This window comes from Lepisma saccharinum, chromosome 15, assembly GCF_977018435.1.
Source record: "Lepisma saccharinum chromosome 15, izLepSacc3.1, whole genome shotgun sequence".
NCBI lineage: Eukaryota > Metazoa > Arthropoda > Insecta > Zygentoma > Lepismatidae > Lepisma > Lepisma saccharinum.
Genome location: NC_139243.1, coordinates 31438168 through 31460588, shown reverse-complemented (window position 1 = coordinate 31460588; position 22421 = coordinate 31438168). Strand labels below are relative to the sequence as shown.

The 22421-nt window shown below is 36.8% G+C and overlaps 1 protein-coding gene across 2 annotated transcripts in view; it reads right to left on the bottom strand.

The window, feature by feature from the left end:
* The window catches only part of LOC145999662 (glutamate receptor ionotropic, NMDA 2B-like), a 957426-nt gene that overhangs the window by 398301 nt on the left and 536704 nt on the right, over positions 1-22421 (bottom strand). For both annotated transcript variants that reach the window (XR_014443422.1, XM_083136793.1), the window contains exon 3: positions 15667-15854. Coding sequence is in view for 1 of the 2 variants with exons in the window: in XM_083136793.1 (XP_082992919.1) it covers positions 15667-15854 (188 nt within the window). In the remaining variant the exon portion in view is untranslated. The remainder of the gene's footprint in view (positions 1-15666; positions 15855-22421) is intronic.

Here is a 22421-nt window from a genome sequence, read left to right as displayed (position 1 = left end):
CACTAATTTAATTGTAATATACTTTTTATAAATAGCAGATAGAATACTGCAATATGGTTTCAACACATGGGTAGGAGCATATAAGCAATACTTGTAAATCTAGAAGGACGGTGTGGTCCGGTCACTATGATACGTGCTCACCACACCAAGGGTCGGCGGTTCGATTCTCCATAGCACTGTTTTTATTAAGGATAGACTGCCAACTAATGCAAACCTGTAAAAAAATTTATTGCGTATTTGATGACAAATGTATTTATTTTTAATAGAAATTGCAAATAGTTTTGAAACTGCTGAATATAAAACTACTTTAATAATAATAACCCACAGCTCTACAGCACCTTGAAGGGCCTTGGCTTACCTACCGACTGCTGGTCTCCCTCCCACACTGTTCCTCCGTCACCTGTTATAGCGTGGAGACTTCTTTAATAAAGTTGAAACCATAAAATGAAACATGAATAAAGTAAATGTAATAATAAAAAAATGTTAATAGTGTATTATTTAAATCTAGTGTTTCATAGAATTGATGTAACTATATTATTTTCTTGTGCATCATGGGTTTAGTGATGAAGCTATGCTATCAAATCTTGCCTCTAAATCCATAAACAGACGCAAACGTTAATGTTGTAATTGTTAGTAGCCTCGTGGGAAGCTGTCATCTCATAAAGTGATGTCTCTTGCAATTTTCCATTTATATTTCTTCAGTTTATATTAAAATAATAAATGTTTTATGTTGTTTTATACCTTGAAAAATTATGTAGTTTTAGAAGTTGTATACATGCAGTGAGCGAATAAGATATCGACTTTGTGTCACTGCACTCATTATTCCCTATCCACATACAAACGTTTCTTAAAAATTGAAAGAATATCTTCACCGCGCTCGAACACGCATCCTGCAGAGCGCGAAGCCGTTAACACTAACCACTCACCTACACCTTCTATTGGTAGGTATTTATTTATCATGCAAGTCTTCGAATCGTTTCACTACTGGCGACGCGGATTTCTTTTCGCTTATTTCTTTCAGATGTAGTTGTTTTTCCAGACCGATGCATTGTTTTTGGCACCCATGGAGATCCTTATGGAACTCACAGAAAAGAGAATATCTTAGTTTAAAAAAAAACTTAAGGTGGAAATAATGGGTTCAGTCACACATTTGACCTCAAAATTTTTCATCTTTGAAGTTTTGCTTGCAACGCCACCTTCAACCGAGCATTTATTTTCTAGACATACACGTATGGAAGAATACTTTAGTTTTTCCAATTGTAAACACCGGGAACTCACAATATATGGTGTTTCGTGCTGTATATATTATACATTGTAATCCAAAAAGCTTACCGAAATGGTAAAGGAAATGGGCCTATTTGAGACCCGATCGATATTTTAGGGCCGTGCCTCGCCTCTTTTATTTATTTATTTAGATAATGCCAGATACTGCACACATGGCCACTTTAAACTGAAATTGTCAACAATGAAAAAGCAAATAAAAAGCAAAAATGAATAGCAAATTAACAAAAAAATAGTAAAGATGGCACTATTTGATATTATTTACAAACATTTCTTCTAATAGAAAACCGAAAGGCATACTCCGAGGAAAATATATCGATATTTTATCGGAGGTTATTATATTGTGTAGGAATTCTGTAATCTTTGGTGAATTTCAAGTCTAAGTTTTTTGTGTAAAATAAGTTTGTGTTACGTACTGTGCGCACAGAAAATTTCATTTTTCCCACAAGGATTTCACACTCTCTGACACTAGAAGGGTTATCACTATATTAAAGAAAAAAAAGTAGGGGTGTTTTTATGTTTATTTGTACACAACTGGGGGGGGGAGTTAAACTATTATCATTTTGGTAGGTTAGGCCAATGACAGGAGGGTCCCTTGTTTAGAGCATTATTTTCTCTTCGCAAGCATCTTTGCTGCTTACTTCCCTTGTGTTGTTGCCATGCAGGCGGGAAGCTCGTACCATACGGAGCACTCAAGCCTGGTCTTACATCACATACTTATCGTTCATTTACTTTTCAACCTTACATACGTCATCGTCGGCATTATTCAGCATGAGTAGGGAGGCCAATTATGTAGCTTCCGAAATACAGGGTGGCCACTAATTAATGGGGCACCTATTGATCATCAATTACGTTTAACAATGAGAACATATTTATAATATTGGCAACTTCTAAATTTTTGAATGTAGTAACTTAGACAACACAATTTCAATTTTATCTGTTTTCCACATAATTATCAATTTGATCTCCATTTAAATCAATGCAAGTTTGTAGACGTAATTTGCTTTCCATCTATCAGATTTTTAAGGTCTGAAACACTTCCGGTTCTATCAAATAATTTGTTGATTCTTGAGATAGCGTCACTTTTAAGTGTTAGAGTATTTAAGTGCCTGCAGCATTCGTCGCTGAACTTCAGCTACACGTTATTGGTAATGGAAAATACACGTACACATTTAACACGCTGCTCAATACTTAGGGACTTGCTGCCATTCAAAACAACATCCACTTCCTCCGCTATGTCGGTTAGATTTTACATACGTGTATAGAAAGATAAAAAGGAAATAAATATACTGTAGATCTTTTCTACTGTAACGGCGGCCGGTCCTCATGCTGGCAAGGGAAGTGGGGAGCTGAGATTACGCCGCAGATCAATCAGACAACAGCGGTGGCGCGGAGAGTTATGACGCTGTGGTAGGAAGTACTACGTGCACCTCGTTCTACAGGCTGCTTGGTTTCTTATCGTGCTGGATTGGTCGCTGCCCCACTTCCCTTGCCAGCCTGAAGAGCGGCAGCCGTAAGAGTAGAAAAGACCTATAGCTCAATTAATACAAAAGTTACAGTGACAAAAGGTGCCCCCTTAATTCGTGACCACTCTGTATAGACGAACATTGAAATAAAACAATTTACGCCGGCTCGGTGGTTGAACACGGCAAGTCCGGGTTCGAGTCCCGACCTGGTCATGTGTGTTCTTTGCGGGTTCGTCAAATACATCAAAGGTTACTTTCATGAGCCGTTGTTACCTGTAATACACTAAAATAGATCACTTGACAAGGACAGATACGATCATTTAAGAGAAACCAAAACCTACACATTTAACTGTGTCAACGGATGCACTAAAAGTGCACCAATCATGAGTTGATGCATTTTAATTTCTGTGTGCATCCATGGTGGCGGAGTGATTGACGCAACACCATGGGCGTATTTAAGGTGGGGTTGAACTGGTCCAACACTCCCCCCCTTACCTATTGGTTTAGTAAAATTACTAAATTACCTGTTCTATCTGTTTTTCAGTCACTAAATTTGAGACGTATAGGACGAGATATGGATGGGAAGGAAATTACGTAATTCCACACACCAGATGGGACTGCAGACCGAGTGCCTGCAATTTCCTGAAAGTTTCGGAATTTCTGCGATAAGAAACTGCATTGAGACTATCAATCCAGTTATCATTTTTTCCCCTCGAGTCTTCTTAAAGAAATGTAGTTTTTGAAAACTCAGTTCAAGAAAACCAGGGAAACACCGTAACATTCTCAAGTTGTTTGACACAAGGTGAACAGAAAAGTATCAATACTAAGTAGCGTGACTACATACGCCTTCCCCAACAAGCTTCCGGTCAGCGGTGCCCTGGATTTTCACTTATGAAATATAGCAACCCTTATCATACCAAAAGTTTAACCCCCCCCCCCTTACGTGAACTATATATACGCCCATGCGCAACGCGCTGCAAAATCAGGGGTCGTTAGTTCAAATCCACGATAAGGTGTGAATGTGATTGTCCCAGCGATTACACGTTACAAACCCATTCATCATCGTAGTCGCGATTGAGCCAATATTTATGAGACAGACGCAAAATAATTAAAATAGGCGACGTACACTTTTAGTAACGTCTTCAATGAAACTCTTGAAACTTTGAGAATTATGTATGGTCAGAGAAGACTGTCCAAATATTGTACATTATAATTTAAAGGTCTGTCATGTACAGAATTACAAAGGGTCATCGTAAATTGGGCAAATAAATGCAACCGAGTCGCCACCAGAAATAGTGCAACACCGTGATTGGTGTAGCACAACACATAATCGAGTGTTAAATGCTGCCATACTTGGTGTGGTGTGACGTCAAATGTTGTAACAGGACACGAAAATGGTGTATACACTCTGATCCGAGCTACTAATTAAGCTACTAGTTGTCAAGTATAGCAATACTTTCAAATTATCTCAACGAACGATGATTTATAATGCATAAAGTTTGGTGTGAATATTTCTAAAGCTTTGAATTTTATTAACGATCAAAGTTATGATCGTGCGACTTTCGGATCACTCTATTGGTCCATTCCTTTAATATTCCTCCCGTCATTGTTTGGCTCATTGCATGTCAATGCAGCATTAAAATACAAAACTGAGGACTAGGTTACAGCTTGTGCTTGACAATTGAAACACTTTCAGTTATATGTTCAAAGAGGGCTCTCACAAAGGTTTATTTTGAAAAGTCAGTTTATTCAACAAACCTGTATTGCTTTTTCTCAATAAGCTTTCAGGCAAGAAACAACTGTATATGTCCAATATCTAGAGGACCAACTACTACATCTTTGATTCATGTTATACATTCCGCCAGTATCAGAAATATTCTGCGGTAACACTCGTAATAAAATTTGATATTTATAAGCAATTATAAACCCTCAAAGTACGGAATAATAAAATGCATCACTATGACAAAAAAGCAACCAATAACGTTCTATTGATTTAGTTGGTGTTTTAAGTCCACTTTATGCACATTAAGGCTAATCGGAATTGGACCTACAGTTTAAAGTGGGATCTGTACCACTATGTGCCTCCACCGGGTATTGAACCCGGAACCCCTTGATTACAAGGCGACGACGCTGCCAACTAGGAGGCCCCCATAACGTTCTATTGCATTATTCAATTGCTAATATAAACACTTTCCGCATTGTAGGATAAGATAATCTACTACGATTATTGATTGATTGATTTATTGAATATGTACATATCATTGTAAACTCTACAATCTCTCAAAGAACTTTATTCTTTTTAGCAGAAGATATATTTTAATAATAGTCAAACAAAAGTTATTTCGTTTCATTCTGAAATTATAAGAAACAAACTACACATAAAAAAGTGAATATGACATTTTATCTTAGACATTGTGTAAGAAAGATTCTGTAAAGAAAGAGAAAGAACAAAAATCTTTATGTGACTGTTTTGTTAATTATTATCGAAAAACTACAGCGATGCATAAAAGCCAACATGGCGGATGTGTTTTTCAAAATGGCGGAAAACCCGTTACAGGATTCTGTTTGATCATTTTCTGGTTGTTAATGAGAAAGCACTGCGCTGCACATTTAACAACATTTCGACTTTTGAGAAGTTAGCTTGCAAAGTTGATATTATTTCCAAATCACAGATGGCACAATTGTGTCAATTTATGACAAAACTTTTTTTGAAAGATATTATAAATACAGTAAATACTAGGATCCAAAAAATAAGTATGGATGTTATATTATACAATAAAACGAAAAACGTTGTTGTACGATGCAAATACAGACATTAACAAGATGAACTAGATTATAACCAAACTCATAAACAACATACAATTTCATTTCTACAAAACTATTGAAAGCATTGGTTAGTATACATTTTCTCGCCTATGATAATTACCTTCTCAATATGAAAGCCTCATGACTTGCTCCCGTCACGTGACTAAGCGTCATCAACTGGAGGCGAGATAGCCGCCATGTTTGATTTGCTTCTTCGGAATCGATGTTGGACCTTTTTAGTGAATATGGAATTGTAATGCAAATTTAAGAACTGTAATCGAGTTTACATGACGTGTAAATATGCTTAAATGTGGAAGAGGTATGGTGTATAAGTCTTGTGTACCAAATTGCAGAGGCAATTACAATGAAAAAGGTAAGAGTAACGTTCACATTTCTTCAAGATGTTAAAAATGAGAAATTTTTAGGGCAATTCCATGTGATTCAGTCACTACGAAAAGATACAAGTTAAGTAACAAATATTTTATACTAAAAAATAAATAAGAGTAATAGTTCATGATGTAAACATTTCATGTGTCCGGAATAGGCATCAAATATACTCGTAAATGTGGACAACATGTCAACATTTTTTTAGAAATATCAAATAATTTACCCTGAATTACAAACGTTGGTTAATATTACGTCTACCAAAGCAATGTGTTAGTGTAAATTTTATGCAAGCATTCGATAAATTATTCATATTATTTACACAAATTTTCAGTTTCAAAATGTGCTTAATGAAAGAAAGCTATACAACGGGGCAAAGTTGATACATATGTACATTTATTCTTATTTTATCCCGCTTTATGCTTCCTTATGCTAATCGGAGGCTAATGGAAGATATGTTGTACATTTAAATACAAAGTTTCGATGTGTAACAAGAACTTCGATGAAATGTTCGTGTGTAAAATTATCCAAGAATATATTACTTATGTTTCAAATACAAATGTTTTCACACAGAAAGCATTTTGTTACCTAGCTATGTTAATATGAACTACAAATCAAATGTATTAAATTTTTAAGACTGTTTCACATGAACTGCTTTTTATTTTTTGTCTTTGTGAAGCTTCAATGTTCGTAACTTTGATTATTAAATCAGTGGTAATGTTTATTGTTTCATAATTTATTAACATTCTTCACGATTTTTTTTAACAAATGTAAAAAACAGTGTAAGGAAATATTCCAACTGTTTATTTCCCAATTGAACGTTAAAATGGAAATATTAATCTGCTTTTTTCTTCAATGAAACTCTTAAGTTATTGTCACAGAGCTTACTAACGACAATGAAAAGATTCAATTTGTTTATTATCTTTCGTTCAATAAAGTCAATAGGATCGAAATTACAATGTGACAAATGATTTAGGTTTAGTCTTTATCACAGAAATGTAACATTGCCCTTGTACCAATTTCTTTCGCTTTTGCTGCAAGAATATAGAAATTAAGGATTTGTATTGAGATTTTATAGCTACACAGAATATCTGCATTAATTGGTTGATTAATTTTGGGCAAACTTAAAGACAATTTAATTGATTAGGTAACTTGGAAAGTTTACGGTCAACCTAACATGTTTTTTGTTTTATTTAATCAATTGATTTTACAAACAAAAGTTCATACAAAAGCGGTTACGAGTTTTATTGTAGCTGACCAATATTCCCGATAATATTTTTCAAATATATACAATGTTTTTATTTTTCCGCCAGGAAGTTTCTAACGGTTTTCGACTCTTTCTTTGTGCTATGGCAGGAATTTTTGTGGTGGCCATAGTGACTTCCTGAATGAAAATTTTGGTGTAAATATTTAATATTATAAATTTTTCTTCTAACTATATTCGTCGGAAGGGAAAAATTTCAAAATTTAACTTCATAAAAGAAATAAATATACCTTAATTATCTACGGTAAAATTACGACAAGGAGTTTACAGCGTTAAGACGATCGCCTCCAGATGATGACGTCTTGACTGTGGCCTGAAGCTCAAGATGGTCTTGCTATGATCAGATATCGTACATTGGCTAATACATACCGAATTGTCAAAAAGGAAAATGGTTGCTTTGAATATTCTCTTTTTAATCATTGATTGATTGATTTGCTTTATTTTCCTTCGCTTTTTGTGCCACTTTTGGCTAATTTGCGAAGATGGGGATGAGTGGTGATATGATGAATGGACACTCACAAATATCCATGCTCAGGCCGGGATTCGAACCCGGGACCCCTAGCGCCCTAGAGTGCTAACCACTCCGCCACGGACCGGCTTTTATTAAATCACATTTCACTTGCTGTAACCATCATGGAAGAGTAGTTTAACACAGGTATTTTTCTTCTAAATCTTGACTTCGTTTGAAAAGTTGTCATTTTTGTTAAATAGCTTGTGGCATTTTAACATTTACAGACAGTAGCGACAATTATGGTAAATCAGCTAAGAGAATAGAAACTGGGGTTAAAATATTGTTTTCAGTACATTTTAAGCTATATTTTATATTCTGAACGTTTTTTCACCATCTCTAATGCAAATGGGGGAAATTTAGGGCTAAAAGTGATATTCAGTTCTGAACAAAAATCAAAGTTCAGAATTTTTAGCAGAAAAGTTATGTAATATCGGACCTGTGATATTTTAGAGAAGGCATATACCAAAGATTAAGCAGAAAATATTTTAGCTACTCTACTAGTTTCCTGTTTTAGTTACAGCTATTTCAAAATTGTTGTTTTTCATTTTTTTTTTCGAAATTTGATGCTTAACATCGCTGTTGGGGGACCTACTAAAAATTTGATATTTACATCTTAAAAAAATCGAGATTGATATTCCATGTATATCAAAGTTACAACTAGACGAAATTAGTCAAAAGAAGCCAATTCACGTTATTAGTTATGAGATATATTTAGTTTTTAATAAACTATTAATTAATGTAATTAGAATCATAGTATTTATTAATTTCATTATGTGAATGACATAGTAGGTCCGACAGTAGGTATTATACTAATAAAATAGTGTGTAAACAGAGGTTTCTCTGAAGAGGTTAATACATGAAACGGAGTATCATGCAACTAATCTAGTAGCCAGTCTTGAACTGTTAATTAATTAATCTGAATTGTTCCAAGAGCAGAGAATTTCCGAATTAAGGTTTTTGGTGTTGTTAGCAAAAAATGTAAGATTCCGGGAAAAAGTAAAATCAGATACATAAGATTCATAAGATATCTTTGTGATTGTGTAAACAAACATATATCCTAAGAAAATACAAACTACATTTAAAGTGAAAAGAAATAATAATCTGGACGGACACCTTTAACGTCATTACTGCCGCCTAAATGGATTGATTGATTGATTTGCTTCATTTTACTTCGCCTTTTGTGCCACTTTTGGCAAATTTGCGAACATGGAGAAGAGTGATGACATGATGAAATTGATGAAAAGACACTCGCAAACATCCACGCCGGGATTCGAACCCGGCACCCCTGGCGTCGTAGCGAAATGTTCTAGCCATTCTGCCACGAGGGCCGGACCCGCCAAAATGGAATTCCTCGTCACTCCACTAGACTTACGTCATCATTCGAGATGTCGATGTTACTCAGCTTGGAAAGTGAGCGACATACCTGCAATCGTGTGGTGTTTCTAGCAGGGTTGTTAAAGCTCCAGGAATTTTAAATAAATTCAATTCCGGTCCAGGAGAGAAATTCAGCAAGCGTAAATGGGTTCTGTACCGTAAAGAACCTTTTTATCTGTAAAATATTTCAATTCGGTCCAGGAACCTTTTTTCCCGATCAATTTAAATACGGTCCAATTTCTTTGAAATTTTTGTGTTGAATTCAATATGCCGGACCTGCGCATGATACACAGCTAGATATCTCCCTGTGCCTAACCTACTTCTTTCATGACCAGGATAACTCCTTTACATTCTGTAGGAGGTGTTAAAGGACTTTTTACTCATCATAGTTCATGTAATGAGGCTTTTATCAGTCACATAGTTAAACATATTGTTTTGTATCTTGTGATCCCATTGCAGTCCCAGAATGATTTTTTGATATGTTTTACAGTATAGCATGAGGGAGCAAATATATTTTTTTCACGATTTTTGGTGATGACATGTTTTGAGATATTAAAGGTCAAAGTCAAGGTCACGTGACAAAATTAAATTTTTATCCAAAGGTAGACTTGTTATATATCACTGGAACGCTTTTTCAATTCCCTGTACAATACGCTTTATTTGAGCTTCCTAGGTGAAATAGGGGCGGAGTTACAGTACATTTAGTATAGTTAAACGGGCTCAAAAAGGGCAATTTATGCGAACTTTGACCTTGAATAATATAACAATTACAAGACGCACGAGACTCAAAATTTTGATAGTTACTAAGTTCCATGTATATTTTCAACTCCACAAATTTCATGAAAATCGGAGTTGGTCAGGTTGTGGGCTGTGTTGATTTCATATGGAATGACTCTTACGTGTCTCTCGGACTGTGCTGTTTTTTCAATATCGTGCATCGTGTCGCTTCAGTTTGTTGTTCGCGTTTGCGCAGTGGATGCTACACTCCAACGAGCTATATTTAGGCTATAGAAGAGTGCCCTACCGGAGGTCTTACAACGTATTTGAAGCCCAAATGTGTTGATATAATAAAGTATCGATATGTACAATGTTTTAAAATTGATACACAACGTTATCTTTGCTTTATCAAGTTTTTGATGCAGTTACGGGCTGTAATTTGCCTTCATCGTGTAAAGAGGCCGTGGTTTCGCCATTTACGACGTGACTGTTTTAATTTGAAAAAGCCAACATATGGAGCCACTTTAGTCCAAAATAGATCAGTCAACATGGTAAAGTAATCTAGTGCATTGTTTCCCAACTGCCGGGCCGCAACCCGATACCGTGCCTTCGTATCAACTATACTGAGCTGCGAAAGGTTCTGCTGAAAATGGTTGACAACTATCACAACCCCAATATCATATTTCAGTTCTAATTTTTGTTTCTTAAGTCAATTTTATGCCTATCAGAACTCGACCCGACAGTTTAAAGTGGGACCCGCGCCACAATGTGCCTCCACCGGTTATCGAACCCGGCATCACTTAATTACAAGGAGACGACATTACCACTTCTTCAATCCACGTATTTTTATATTTGTTAACAATTCAACACACGTAATCAAACTATATTACTCTTTATGATTATGCTAAAACTTATTTATCAATATTTTATTTCATAAGTACATGTTAATTCATGCATAAAATCTTAATTACTGTTAAGGTATTTACGAGGATAATTCTTGGGCTAAGAGCATTGGCTTAAAAAATTACCAACGCATGGTTTCACGAAGATTGAGAACAATTTCTCTAGTGCTTAGGTATTCGCTTTATTCAGGCTGGAAAGTCTAGCGTATAGCTACAGTTTGATGTCAGTGCATATTATATCTCGGTTTTCTTATGCACAATATGCCTCTCCCGAGTTTCAATAACTTGCACAAATTTTACAATGCGATTTAGATGTAACAATGTCTCTTGTTACGTTTTTCTCGGGTGACTAATAAACTAATTAATTCAATTACATCGGCATCATCATGCGAACTGAGCAAAGAAACAAGTGTTGCTTGTTCTTCGGCAGGGTTGACAAAATTTGTGTTTTTTTAAGAGAAACAAGAAAAAGTTTTGAAGATATTTTAAATGTTTAAACAGTGTTTTAAACAAGAACCAAAAAAACATGTTTTATACATATAAAACTTTTAAAACATAATACCAAAAAGACATACTTTCTAAAAATAATGATTAATAAAGAATCTGTTAAGCATCCAAGGATGGACTGTGTTCCTATTATAAAGTAAATACTTGACTAAATTCTTAAAATACACATTTATTTTGGTCTTAAATTTCGCATGTAGGCTGTTCGAGAATCTTTATCTAATCCACAGTTGCCAGACTCACTGAGTGTTCCTGGTAGCTACTCTGTCTTTTTTATTTCGTTTTTTTAATATATTTTATCGTGAATGCGACTGACATTATCAACAATGTGCACATTTTGCAGTGTGTTAAGTGAGGAACAAAACGGTTTAATTCGTGTATTATTCAATTTTTAAAATATTTTAAGCACCTGTAAAAAACAGCCAGGTGTTTTAAAGGTGACCCATCACGATATGTTTCTTTGTTAATTGAATATACATTTTCAGCCACGGAACAGATTTCTACACACAATAAACATAATAACACGCATTGAATGAAATGCATAGTTATAAAACACGAAAATAACCACGAACTATCAACACCAAATATCAAAAGGTGTTTTAAAGTCTGAAAAAACATGTTTAAAGCACTTTGTTTTAATTAAACATTTGTGAAAAAACAGAGCCATGTGTTTTGAACTTTTAAAACAAGTTGTTTATAACAACTTTGTTTTAACATGTCAACCGTGCTCTTCGGTGTGAAACTCTCGTGTCTCGTGTCGCATATCGCGTCTCTCTTCGGTGTGAATTCTCCGTTATGGTTTATTTCCTGTGATGTGGTTTCTATAACCGTAGTGTAAACATACTCGCGGACATTTTTAGAAGGCAACTTTTAATCGGTCAATCCTGGTCTACAAATTGTAAATAAATTCAATCCCTGACTGGAAGAGAAAATCAGCAAACGTAAATGAGTTCTGAACAGTGTATAACCTTTTCATATTTATAGCATTTCAATTCGGTCCAGGAACCTTTTTTCCGGATGAATTTAAATTCGGTCCAGGAACCTTCTTTCCAGAATGAATTTCAATATCATTATCATTATTCATTAACTAGATTACATGTAGTTAAGCTCGCTAAAATTTGTATAAAAAATTAATGGCATAAAATAAAAACATGAACTTTAATTGAATAACAAGAAAGGATAGTATGTCGAGTTTATGATAAATAAAGCACTTTATTAATATTTCATGCATATTATTATAAACATTAATGTGCATTAATCTTGTTAAGTATCTACTGTCAATTTGAAGGCTTATGATCCCAATCTAATCTTTGTCTTGGAATAAGTTCGGTGGAATTCTACAGGAAATGCTGATCCGGTATGTTTTGATTGTTTAATTTTAGTACTTTGTAAGTCTTTCGGGAGAGTCCGGACCCCCTGGCCCCCCAAAATAAAAAGGTGCTACCATTTTAAATGTTCAACTTCCCATTTAAACGTAGACGTAACAAATTAATATGCACTTTCTCTTGGTAATTATGTCGAATATTTTGCAATTGCAAAGCTGAATCTTGTGTGCTCAATGTGTGTGAATAAATAATTAAGAAATGAAACATGAGATTTCTCTACAGCCGTAGTGAAAACCCCCTATGTCTTGTGCTCTGACTAATAGATGAGTCCTTCACATCTCCATAGCAATGCGTCCAGAAATAGATATTAATGAACCAGTGGAAGAGCGTTTGGAATGTGACGGTTCCACGCCTACAAGAGAAATTCACGAGTCTGTGGTAGTGGTCGGCTGACATCTGACACAGGACTGAACTTTCCGAATGTGTCATTACGTCTGACGTTAACCTTCACAACTTGGACCGCAGTGTCGCCCCAGTAACCGACTCGAATAAATTCTCCATATGTAGTCAAGGTTCACTGAATAAAACCACTCAAGTTAACATAAATCTTTTTGGAAGATGATGGCTTTGGTTCGTCGTTATTTCTTGTATCCTTTATTTACAAAAGTAGCCTTGCCTTATAGATTTTGGCGTGCTGATTTGCAGAATAACATTAAATTATATTGATTTGTTGATGTTTACATGTTATACAGTGAAATTTAACTGAAACCACACGCGTAAGTTGTTCTTGGCGCTGCATGCAAAACCCTTTTAACAATCAAAATGACACCGGGAAATAATTCGTTGCCCGAAATTGCTTAGAAATGGATACGATTACATGCTAAACACATTTTCTATAAACACTAAGTTACACTTGTAGCAATTTGCACGATTTGTTTTAGTGTTTCTCGTAAATTTCACCACACTTTTCTCACTACACATTTTGTCCGATTACCGAAATCAATAACCCGAAAGAACTTTCCATATATTTCAGAAGATTTGTGTCCCCCAACGTAGAATGCTGTTCATGAATCTGGAACATGGATGTCCATTCTCATACCTCCAAGATCGATAGTATTCACAGATCTCTCTTCTCCATCGTTCGACATAGAGTACCACCTCTGAGTCACCTACCCAAGTCTGCTTGAAAACTTACACGTTTATACCCCACAATCTCGTAGAAACATGAGAGATATGAAATTACTATGTAAGATCATAACAGGAAACTTGAAATGCAACTTCTACTTCACGAATTTTCCCCTCAGAGTGCCTGGACATAAAATACTGAACAAGGAAACTCTCATTATAGCAACTTCCAAACTCACTCACACAACGTTCCTCAATCCACAAGCTACCGAATCAGTTTAACATGTCAAACCAAAATGTCTTGTTTATATGTTTAATAAAGCTTCAAAATGCTGACCAAGGTAGAATTCATTATTCCACCTGTTAGGGGGTGGAAACGTAACTTTTATAGTGTGTTGTTATGTTATAATACATTCTGTCTTGGTCAGCATTTTGAGTGTTTTATCACGAATACAAATACTTAATCTTGTTTTAAGCCATGAAAATCACATCAGGGGTGTAAGGGGTGGTACACCCAATTGTGAACCTCATTTCCACGTAGTACACCCTGGACTGAATTTTGCAGACTAACGAGGCTCTGTGTTGTCCTGTGTTTTATCCTTATGTGTACTGAGTGCCCCTTTACAGCCCCAGCTTTTAACACAAGTATGATTATTTTAGTCCTCCGACATTACAATTATGTTATTATATATTAATTATACCTTAGTTATGGAAAGGATCTGAACCCCGTATAATGTGTCAGGTGCAAAATAGCCTAAATGTTGACGCACCCAAAATTTCAGATTCAAAATTTCATGTGTATTTTGTTCTTCATCACTGCTATATGTTGCAAGAATTTTCTGTTGATTTTCGGGTCATTGAGCGCGTGTCAGCCTTTATTTCAAAGCAACTTCTTAAAGGAAAAAATGATAAATGTATTTAGTGTAATTTAACCAGAAATCTAAAATTAGCACTTTGACATATTTCAGCAATTCCTGCACATATTTATGTACATATTTCGGCTACGTAAAAATCCAGGCTATAGAGTCACTCGATAGAATACGCCCAACTTTTTTTCTAGCGGTTTATAGCTTCGGGAAATGAAGGAGTGTCGCAATGAAAAGGATGTCAAATGAAAGCTACATGTAGCTATAAGTTTTATTACTGTAAGTTTTACAGCAAAAGAACCATAGAAAAATAAACAGATGAACTTCAATTTGGGCAAATCACCCAAGTGTTCAGGGTAAAATGCCCACCCATTAGGGGTAAAATGCCCAATACAAGAAACAATTGTTGTAATACTTGACATGACAGATTTAAAGGAAAATAATACACAGCATTAACTGGAAGATTATTAACGTTTGTTTCGTAAACAGAACATCATTTGTACAGACAAGCATAGCGTTTATAACAACATTTATTTTGAATTTACCACAGCCTCTTTTACTGTTTACATTTGTGAGAAATTTCATTGCAATTTGGACACATGGACGTGAATTTGGTACATATTTCATGCATCCACATGCTACAACGAATACACTGGATCAGTCACATTTAGGTCCTTTCTTATCATAATAATTCCCATGAGCATATTGTACTTAATTTCTGTGGGCATATCACCCCACACCTACAAGCAGAAAATTGAATCACTGGGTTGGCAACTCTGAGCACCATGCGGCAGTCTCACTCTGCAGATATGTTTCCCTGACTCTTGATCTTTACACCAAATATAATTCAGTTTCTTTCTCTCTGGGGAATATTATTGCACACTGTTAATTTAGCAACATCCAAAAAATTATTCCCTCAAAAATTGTCTTCTTACCTATGAAATTAACCATGGATGGCTTCAGATTCTGCTCAAGCTCCAAAACTGCTGCCTCGTCTCACCACGGAGGGCGCTTTGAAACAAGAGTCGGAGAGTTGTCATAACATTAACCTTGCGCAGATACGAGGGGTAGGCATATAACCCCGATGGGCATATTCCCCCGAATGACTCTAGTAATTATGGTTCTAAAGTTATGTTACTCACTTGAATGTTTGCTGCATCTGTAGAACCTGTTCGTGAACTTCCTGTATGAAATCGTCGTGCCCAGCAATCTGGCTCGTCACAATCGCGAATTGGTGCCACTTGTACCTCTGCAGGATGTTCAACATGGCGGCCGTTTGGTGCTCCAAGGTTGGGGCGAGTTGAACTTGGAGACTCGATTGGGAGACCATCTGAAAAAAAAAAGCTAGAAATGAGAAATTCGTGATTTGCAAAATGGACTGAATTTGTGGTTTTAATTTGCCTTATATAAAGTAGGTATTGTTACAAAGACTTCAATGATAGATCATTCTTTCGATAAGGCTTTACAAATAAGATCGTGGTTGGTTAACGATCATCTCTTGGAGGAGCGGATGCCTTTACGATGCCTTCAAACTAAGACACTCGTCTTAAGTTGTTTTCGGTGATCTAAAATTATCACTTTAATAGAACCCACATGCTACGACACCAGAGGTTCTACGATTTAATCCTGGTAAGATATGAATGCTTGGTTGTGATTGTCAAACAGCCTATGGCATTAGCTCATGGTACCGGGTCCGATACCCGGTGGAGGCACATAGTGTTTCGGATACCACTTTAAACTGTAGGTCCAGTCCCGATTAGCTTTAGTGTGCATAAAGTGGACTTAAAACACCAAAACAATCATTAGCTCATCATGTATCCTTGTCGTCATGGATCACCTGGAGAAGTTGTAACGTGTAAGTTTCCGCACGTTCATGATTTTCTGCAAACTTGGATTTGGGTGAGATTCACAACAGGAAGCACTCAAGACGCTGTGTATCTTATCTTCGTCAGTCATCAGTCCACATGCACTCTCTACCCTTCAGAGAAGTAAGGTCAGCAACAACAGGAAAATTGTGGTTAACTTGGAACAGATTGCGATCAGCTACCCCACAAGTGAGCAACCCTACATGTGAGGACACCACATGAGAAGGACCCGATGACTCGATAGCAAGAACACCAGATACGATCAATCTTCCGTCCACGCATCCCTGACCTTCTAGACTTCCTGAGAACGACACTAGGCAACAGAAATAACCCTACCTCTGGTTGCTTCGACCGCACCCGCAGTATATAAACCCTAGTCACAGGACTAGAGAGTGTGGAATTAGCTCTTGCCTTGACGCATCTCACTCAACAGATCGATAGGCTTGCTTTGAGTAGATACATTCCTGGAGATGAACCCTGCTCGAAAGATATTATAAGCTAGAGAGTGTGGAAGTCGACCAACAGAGCTGAAGCGCGGCCGGAGGCGCTGTTCAGTCTCCAACCCAAGATCGTTATGCACCCAGCCAAGTCCAGGCTGTTTTCAGACACTTAGAAGATGGACAAGGATCTTCACGAGCAACCTACTAAGTATCACTAATCTACCTTTCATTCCACGCAGCTCCCTTACCCCGAACACTATTAGGTTAAGACAATCCTCATATATCAGCAACTACTCTTTTATAATAAATCTTGTTACTGTTAACCATTATTTATGTGTCCAATTGTGTCTACAGGTTATCTCACGCAGTATTAAGGCTCTGCCAATTTAACTAGGTGTATTCTTTCACAGCTCCTATCCCAGCCATCCGAGCTACCTCCTCTAACGGTAGATTTTGGGTCGCTCGAACCTACAGCTATAAAGTAAAGAAATGACGAATAGGAGAGAAGTGACGTATCTTCTCTCATCGTAACTTTACCTCACGAATGACCCTCGTATATTTCAAACTGAGTTATGCCGCAATGGACTGAGAGTATCAAAAGGCCGCGTCGGACGGCCAAGTCAGAAATCGAACACCACCATTGCAACAACACACTCTTCCCATACTTTTCTGAAAGTCTACCATACATTTCGGTCTTTGATACACCTTCAACCAACACTCAACACTGCCGATCTTTGGTGCAAACATCATTATTAGTAACACGCTAGCGACAATGCAACCGGCCAAGAAACTTCACTCTGTACACAAGAGAGAAGCAGAAATCTACGTATGGTAATGCATGCAAAAAAAAAGACAGTCACAGATACACGGCGAATAATTATTAACTCACTCTCGTACGTAATGATGAATAAAATAATTAACACATCAGTGGCTCTGACTTTCTATAATTTTCGGAGAAACAACATCGACAATATACAGTGTGTTCACACTACGGTGGTTATGGATGAATGCTAGATACTCACGCATATCTGATGGTTTAAGAGCCAAGAACATCTGACAGTTGTTTTGTGGACTTGCATTGTGCGATACCAGTTGTTTCTGACTCTATCATTGATGAACCCCCAGAGGTGAGGTCGGTACATTTTGCAGGCCAGGCTAAGGGAACTGGGTAATCTTCAGAACCTCTTCCAATCCACCGCCAGGGAAAGATCTTATTCAGGTAAAGACACACTTGCAACGCGAGGTGAGCCAGAACATGGCGCAGAATTCGTCTGTGCTGCGAAAATGACTGTCTCCTCTATGCTGCTGTTCCAGACATTTAAACTATGGGGTATGTGCGCATAGCAAGAATTAAACCATAACAACCGTAGTGTCGAAAAGTAGGCGTACTCCCATTTTGTGACCACTCTGTATTGGACTGGACCGTATTTAAATTAATCCGGAAAAAAGGTTCCTGGACCGTATTTAAATTGATCCGGAAAAAAGTTCCTGGTTCGAATTCAAATTCTTTACAGATAAGAAGGTTCTTCTCGGACCAGAACCAATTTACTTTTGCTGATTTTCTCTCCTGGACCGGAATTGAATTTATTTAAAATTTCTGCACTTTTAACAACCCTGCTTATAGTGAATATGGTGAGAGAGAGAGATTCACGCACGCACACAAAGATATAAATATTGACATAAGGTATAAACGTAGAAGCTCCTGGTGTCGTCTTCATATAAGCCCTCCAGAGATCTATAAAGACTTGTTATGCATCGCTGAAGTCTGAAGTTTCAGCCTTGTGTAATGTAAATGTTGGGTAAATGCTGAAAACGTGTTCTCCGCTTGGGTGACAGGCAGCCATGCATAATGGAGGATTGGTTAGAGCTCTTCTAGCTTCCCACGTGCCATGGTAAAGGTTAAGCAACTAGGCAGGTTCAAGCCTCTTTGTTCAAACAGTTTACCTGGCTCAGTTTTCGTGTTCTTGTAAATATACGAGGTTCGTTCGCGAATTATTGCAATGCGACCGGAAATAGGTAATACGAACCGAAAACAAACATAACGCTACGGTGTTTCGGGTCCCATTTTAAACTGTAGGTCCTTTCCCGGTTAGCCTCTCTGAATGAACATAAAGTGAACTTAAAACACAACACATCATCTATCAGACCTTTCCTGTAGCTATTTCGTTCAAGCATCACCATCTTCTGTTAGGAAGTGGTTTGCACAGCCCGCTACGATATCAGGAATCCCGGATTCGAATCCCGGTCTCGACATGGATGTACAGAATTTAAATTGTGCGAGAGAGAAGTTTCAGCTCCGTTACGGAACCTCAATAGAACTCATTATAATTTATAGGTTCCTGGAACTTTAACAATCCTGCTAATACATCTGCTGATATTCGATCATTGGTGTTTCTATCCTTATCGTAGCGATTAACCTAATAGACAGAAATGCAACATAAGATAACTGAAACGGAAGGCAAGAAAGGCAATGGAAAAATTTCTTAGATCGGCAGATAACTGGAAGTTAAACTAAGTAATGGATCAATTGTTTCATGAATTTGTATCCAATACAGTAACCATCGCTTGAGGAAGACTCATGTAACATGTCCACCATTGAGAATGCAAATGTTCTCTCTCCAAATTGTAAACAAATGGAGATATTTTTGCTGTAGTCTATTTACGATGCAATTGTTTTATCTCTGCTTTTGTGTGATGCCTACGTCTTTTTGGTTCATGTACAGAATTTGGAGACGAGAATGCAGACTCCAAGAGCCAATGACACCTTACGACAATTTCCTCAGCCAACCACAAAGCGCCATCCGAGTATGAGATATACCACTTGCATTCTAACCTCAGTCACTTGTGGGAGATGGGTAGCAATAGTAATGGACTTCGGTTCTTACTTTTGTGGTTAACAGACAAAAATTTAGAACAATAGTGGAATCAAACTAGTTGATTGATTTCACAAAATATGATTTATTTAGTTTACTTTGCTACCGAATGACACATTTATAATGAAATTGTTTCATCTCCATCTCGTTTCTAGAATGCAGTGTTATATCTGAGAGATAGAATATTGACACTCTCAAATCAAAATTAGTGTTGCGTGCAATTGTTCCATCTAAAATTTCCATAATTAAATACAGTATAAATACCTAACCAAAGAACTACTTATTTTTAGAGGAGCTTCAATATATGACCCTTTGCAATGATACAAACTTTCAGCGTAATGGTGACAAAGGTTCAATAAATATATCATGTCAAACTTTAAAGGGCTCTCCTGAAAAAAAAAAAAAAATTGGACATAGAACATTTACATTCACAGTGGACGATGTGACCTTCGCACAGTAAACGCTGTTCGTATCTATTTTAAGCTTCTTCTCTAAAACCAAGTTCATACTGTGGTGCTTCCAATCGCATTTTAGTATATTTTCGTGAGTGCTCGTAATAATGTTCCATAGTTGAATTCGTTACGTTGATCAATTTTTATCACTTTCAAAATTTCCCTTCGCTCATATGGCGGGGTAGGCCCCCGTGGCGGAGCGGTTAGCTCATCGCGCTACGATGCCAGGGGTTCCGGGTTCGAATCCCGGCCTGGGCATGGATGTTTGTGAGTGTTCATTTATCAATTTCATTATATCATCAGCCAAAATTGGCACAAAAGCGAAGTAAAATAAAGCAAATGAATCATTCAATCATTTCGCGGAGAACTACAAGACGTTACCAGCCTACTGAGATGGGATAATTCTTAAGACATTGGGCGAAATATCTTATGCATCCACACTATCAGTCAATCTACACTAAATATAACTTCAAGTAATATTAGTTACATGTAGTTTAAATTTACAAAGAAAATATTGAGTCGGGAAATAAGAATATTTATCTCGAAATCCTTTCATAAATTACGTTACAAAAAAGATGCATTTGAATCAGTTTACATCCTCATCTCAATAAAGAACTTCTTCTTCTTCTTACTGACCCTATCAACTGTGAGTCGATTTTGGTCAATTTGTCTGAATTTTTTGTCAAAGAACTCAACTGGACTTGCAGTTTTCCATATGGCTGTTTACACCCAGCATACCTCAATAAAAAACTATCTTCTAACAAACTGAGAGAAGCTTTTAGGTTAATCAATAACATTCGATAGGATAACAGAATTGCGTCATAGCTGAATTGACGACATAATATGTGAAAAAGTATTGTCTTTAAATTTAACATGTTAAACGTCGTATTAGTAAATTAAGCGTGTGCGAAACAACTTTTAATGCGACTATTTCGTTTTGTAGCGGTTAGGCAACTTTTGCCCCTGCAACTATTTGATTTGATTGATTTATTTTATTTTACTTCGAGTTTTGTGCCCCTTGGCTAATTTGCGAAGATGGGGATGAATGATGAAATTGTTGAATGGACATTCATAAACAACCATGCCCGAGCGGGATTCGAACCCGGGACCCCTGGCGTCGCAGCCCGATGTAACCACAAGGATCGAGGTGGTTTATTGAATTAAAGGGAGGAAAAATAGTATCAAGAAGTAGGAAGCTGCAACAAAAACATGAATGATGAACCCTTCCCCCTTAAGGGCCGTTTGCCCACTGTACCTCCTCAAGAATTTCGTTGATTTTTTTTAATCTTCAGATTTCAATGTTTTACGTAATGTAAAAGTGATTCCAGCTTTAGGAAAGCACAAATGACGGAGATATTTGATGCAAAGGAATGGCCCACGTATGTTAAAACCTGCAATTTCAAAGAAATTTCGCCGCTTTTTGTTAGTAAACACTGTTTGTATGTACACTAAAATAGCGAAAGAACACGCCGAAAATATCTATCAGTACCAAACCTAACTACGTAAAATTATAGCTGCTGTTTTGGAAAGTCATTTGGGTGCTATATTCACTTGCGCAAAGCCTTCGGGCTGTTCTGTTACACGGTAAAGTAGCACGCTAAGGTAACAGACGTACTTTACTTCACAAGAACACATTTCCGAGAGCTAAAATCAACTGAATCAACTGAAAATGTTCATAAACTACAAAATATGCATAAACCATGCAAGATATTTCACTTTCTCTTGGGGGTACAGAGGGCCAAGGGTAACCTTACTCCTTCCAGTAGCGTTCATTTGCAGTGCTACGTCGAGTCTAGTGCGAGTTACACGTGCTGACAATGACTGATGTCTACACATACATCCCCATAAAATGCCTTCGGTCTCAGATGAATGTCAATTTGTAGCACATTTTCTGCGGTTAGAAACTCGATCACTGCACGCTACTTCAGGCGCTTCACCAACATTGCATGGTTACATGCTGCCATTTTCCTCGCAATAGATCAGCACCCCCCTGGCGATAGAAGTTTAAAACCTTCAATGGAGAAGCGGGAAAGTCTTATAAGTGCAATGTATGGTTGCTCAAAATCCAAAATGCGTTTACAAGGTAACAAAGGAAATAAAAACATAGGAAGCTTTACTTTTCAGCACACCCTCGTATATATACTTTATTGTAGATCCATTTCAGGATTGTAATGTTGTTGATTGACATTCCAAATTACAGTTTGCAGAATTTTAACACAAAATGTTAATAAGAAATTAAATTAGGCATACCATATTTAATGCAAAAT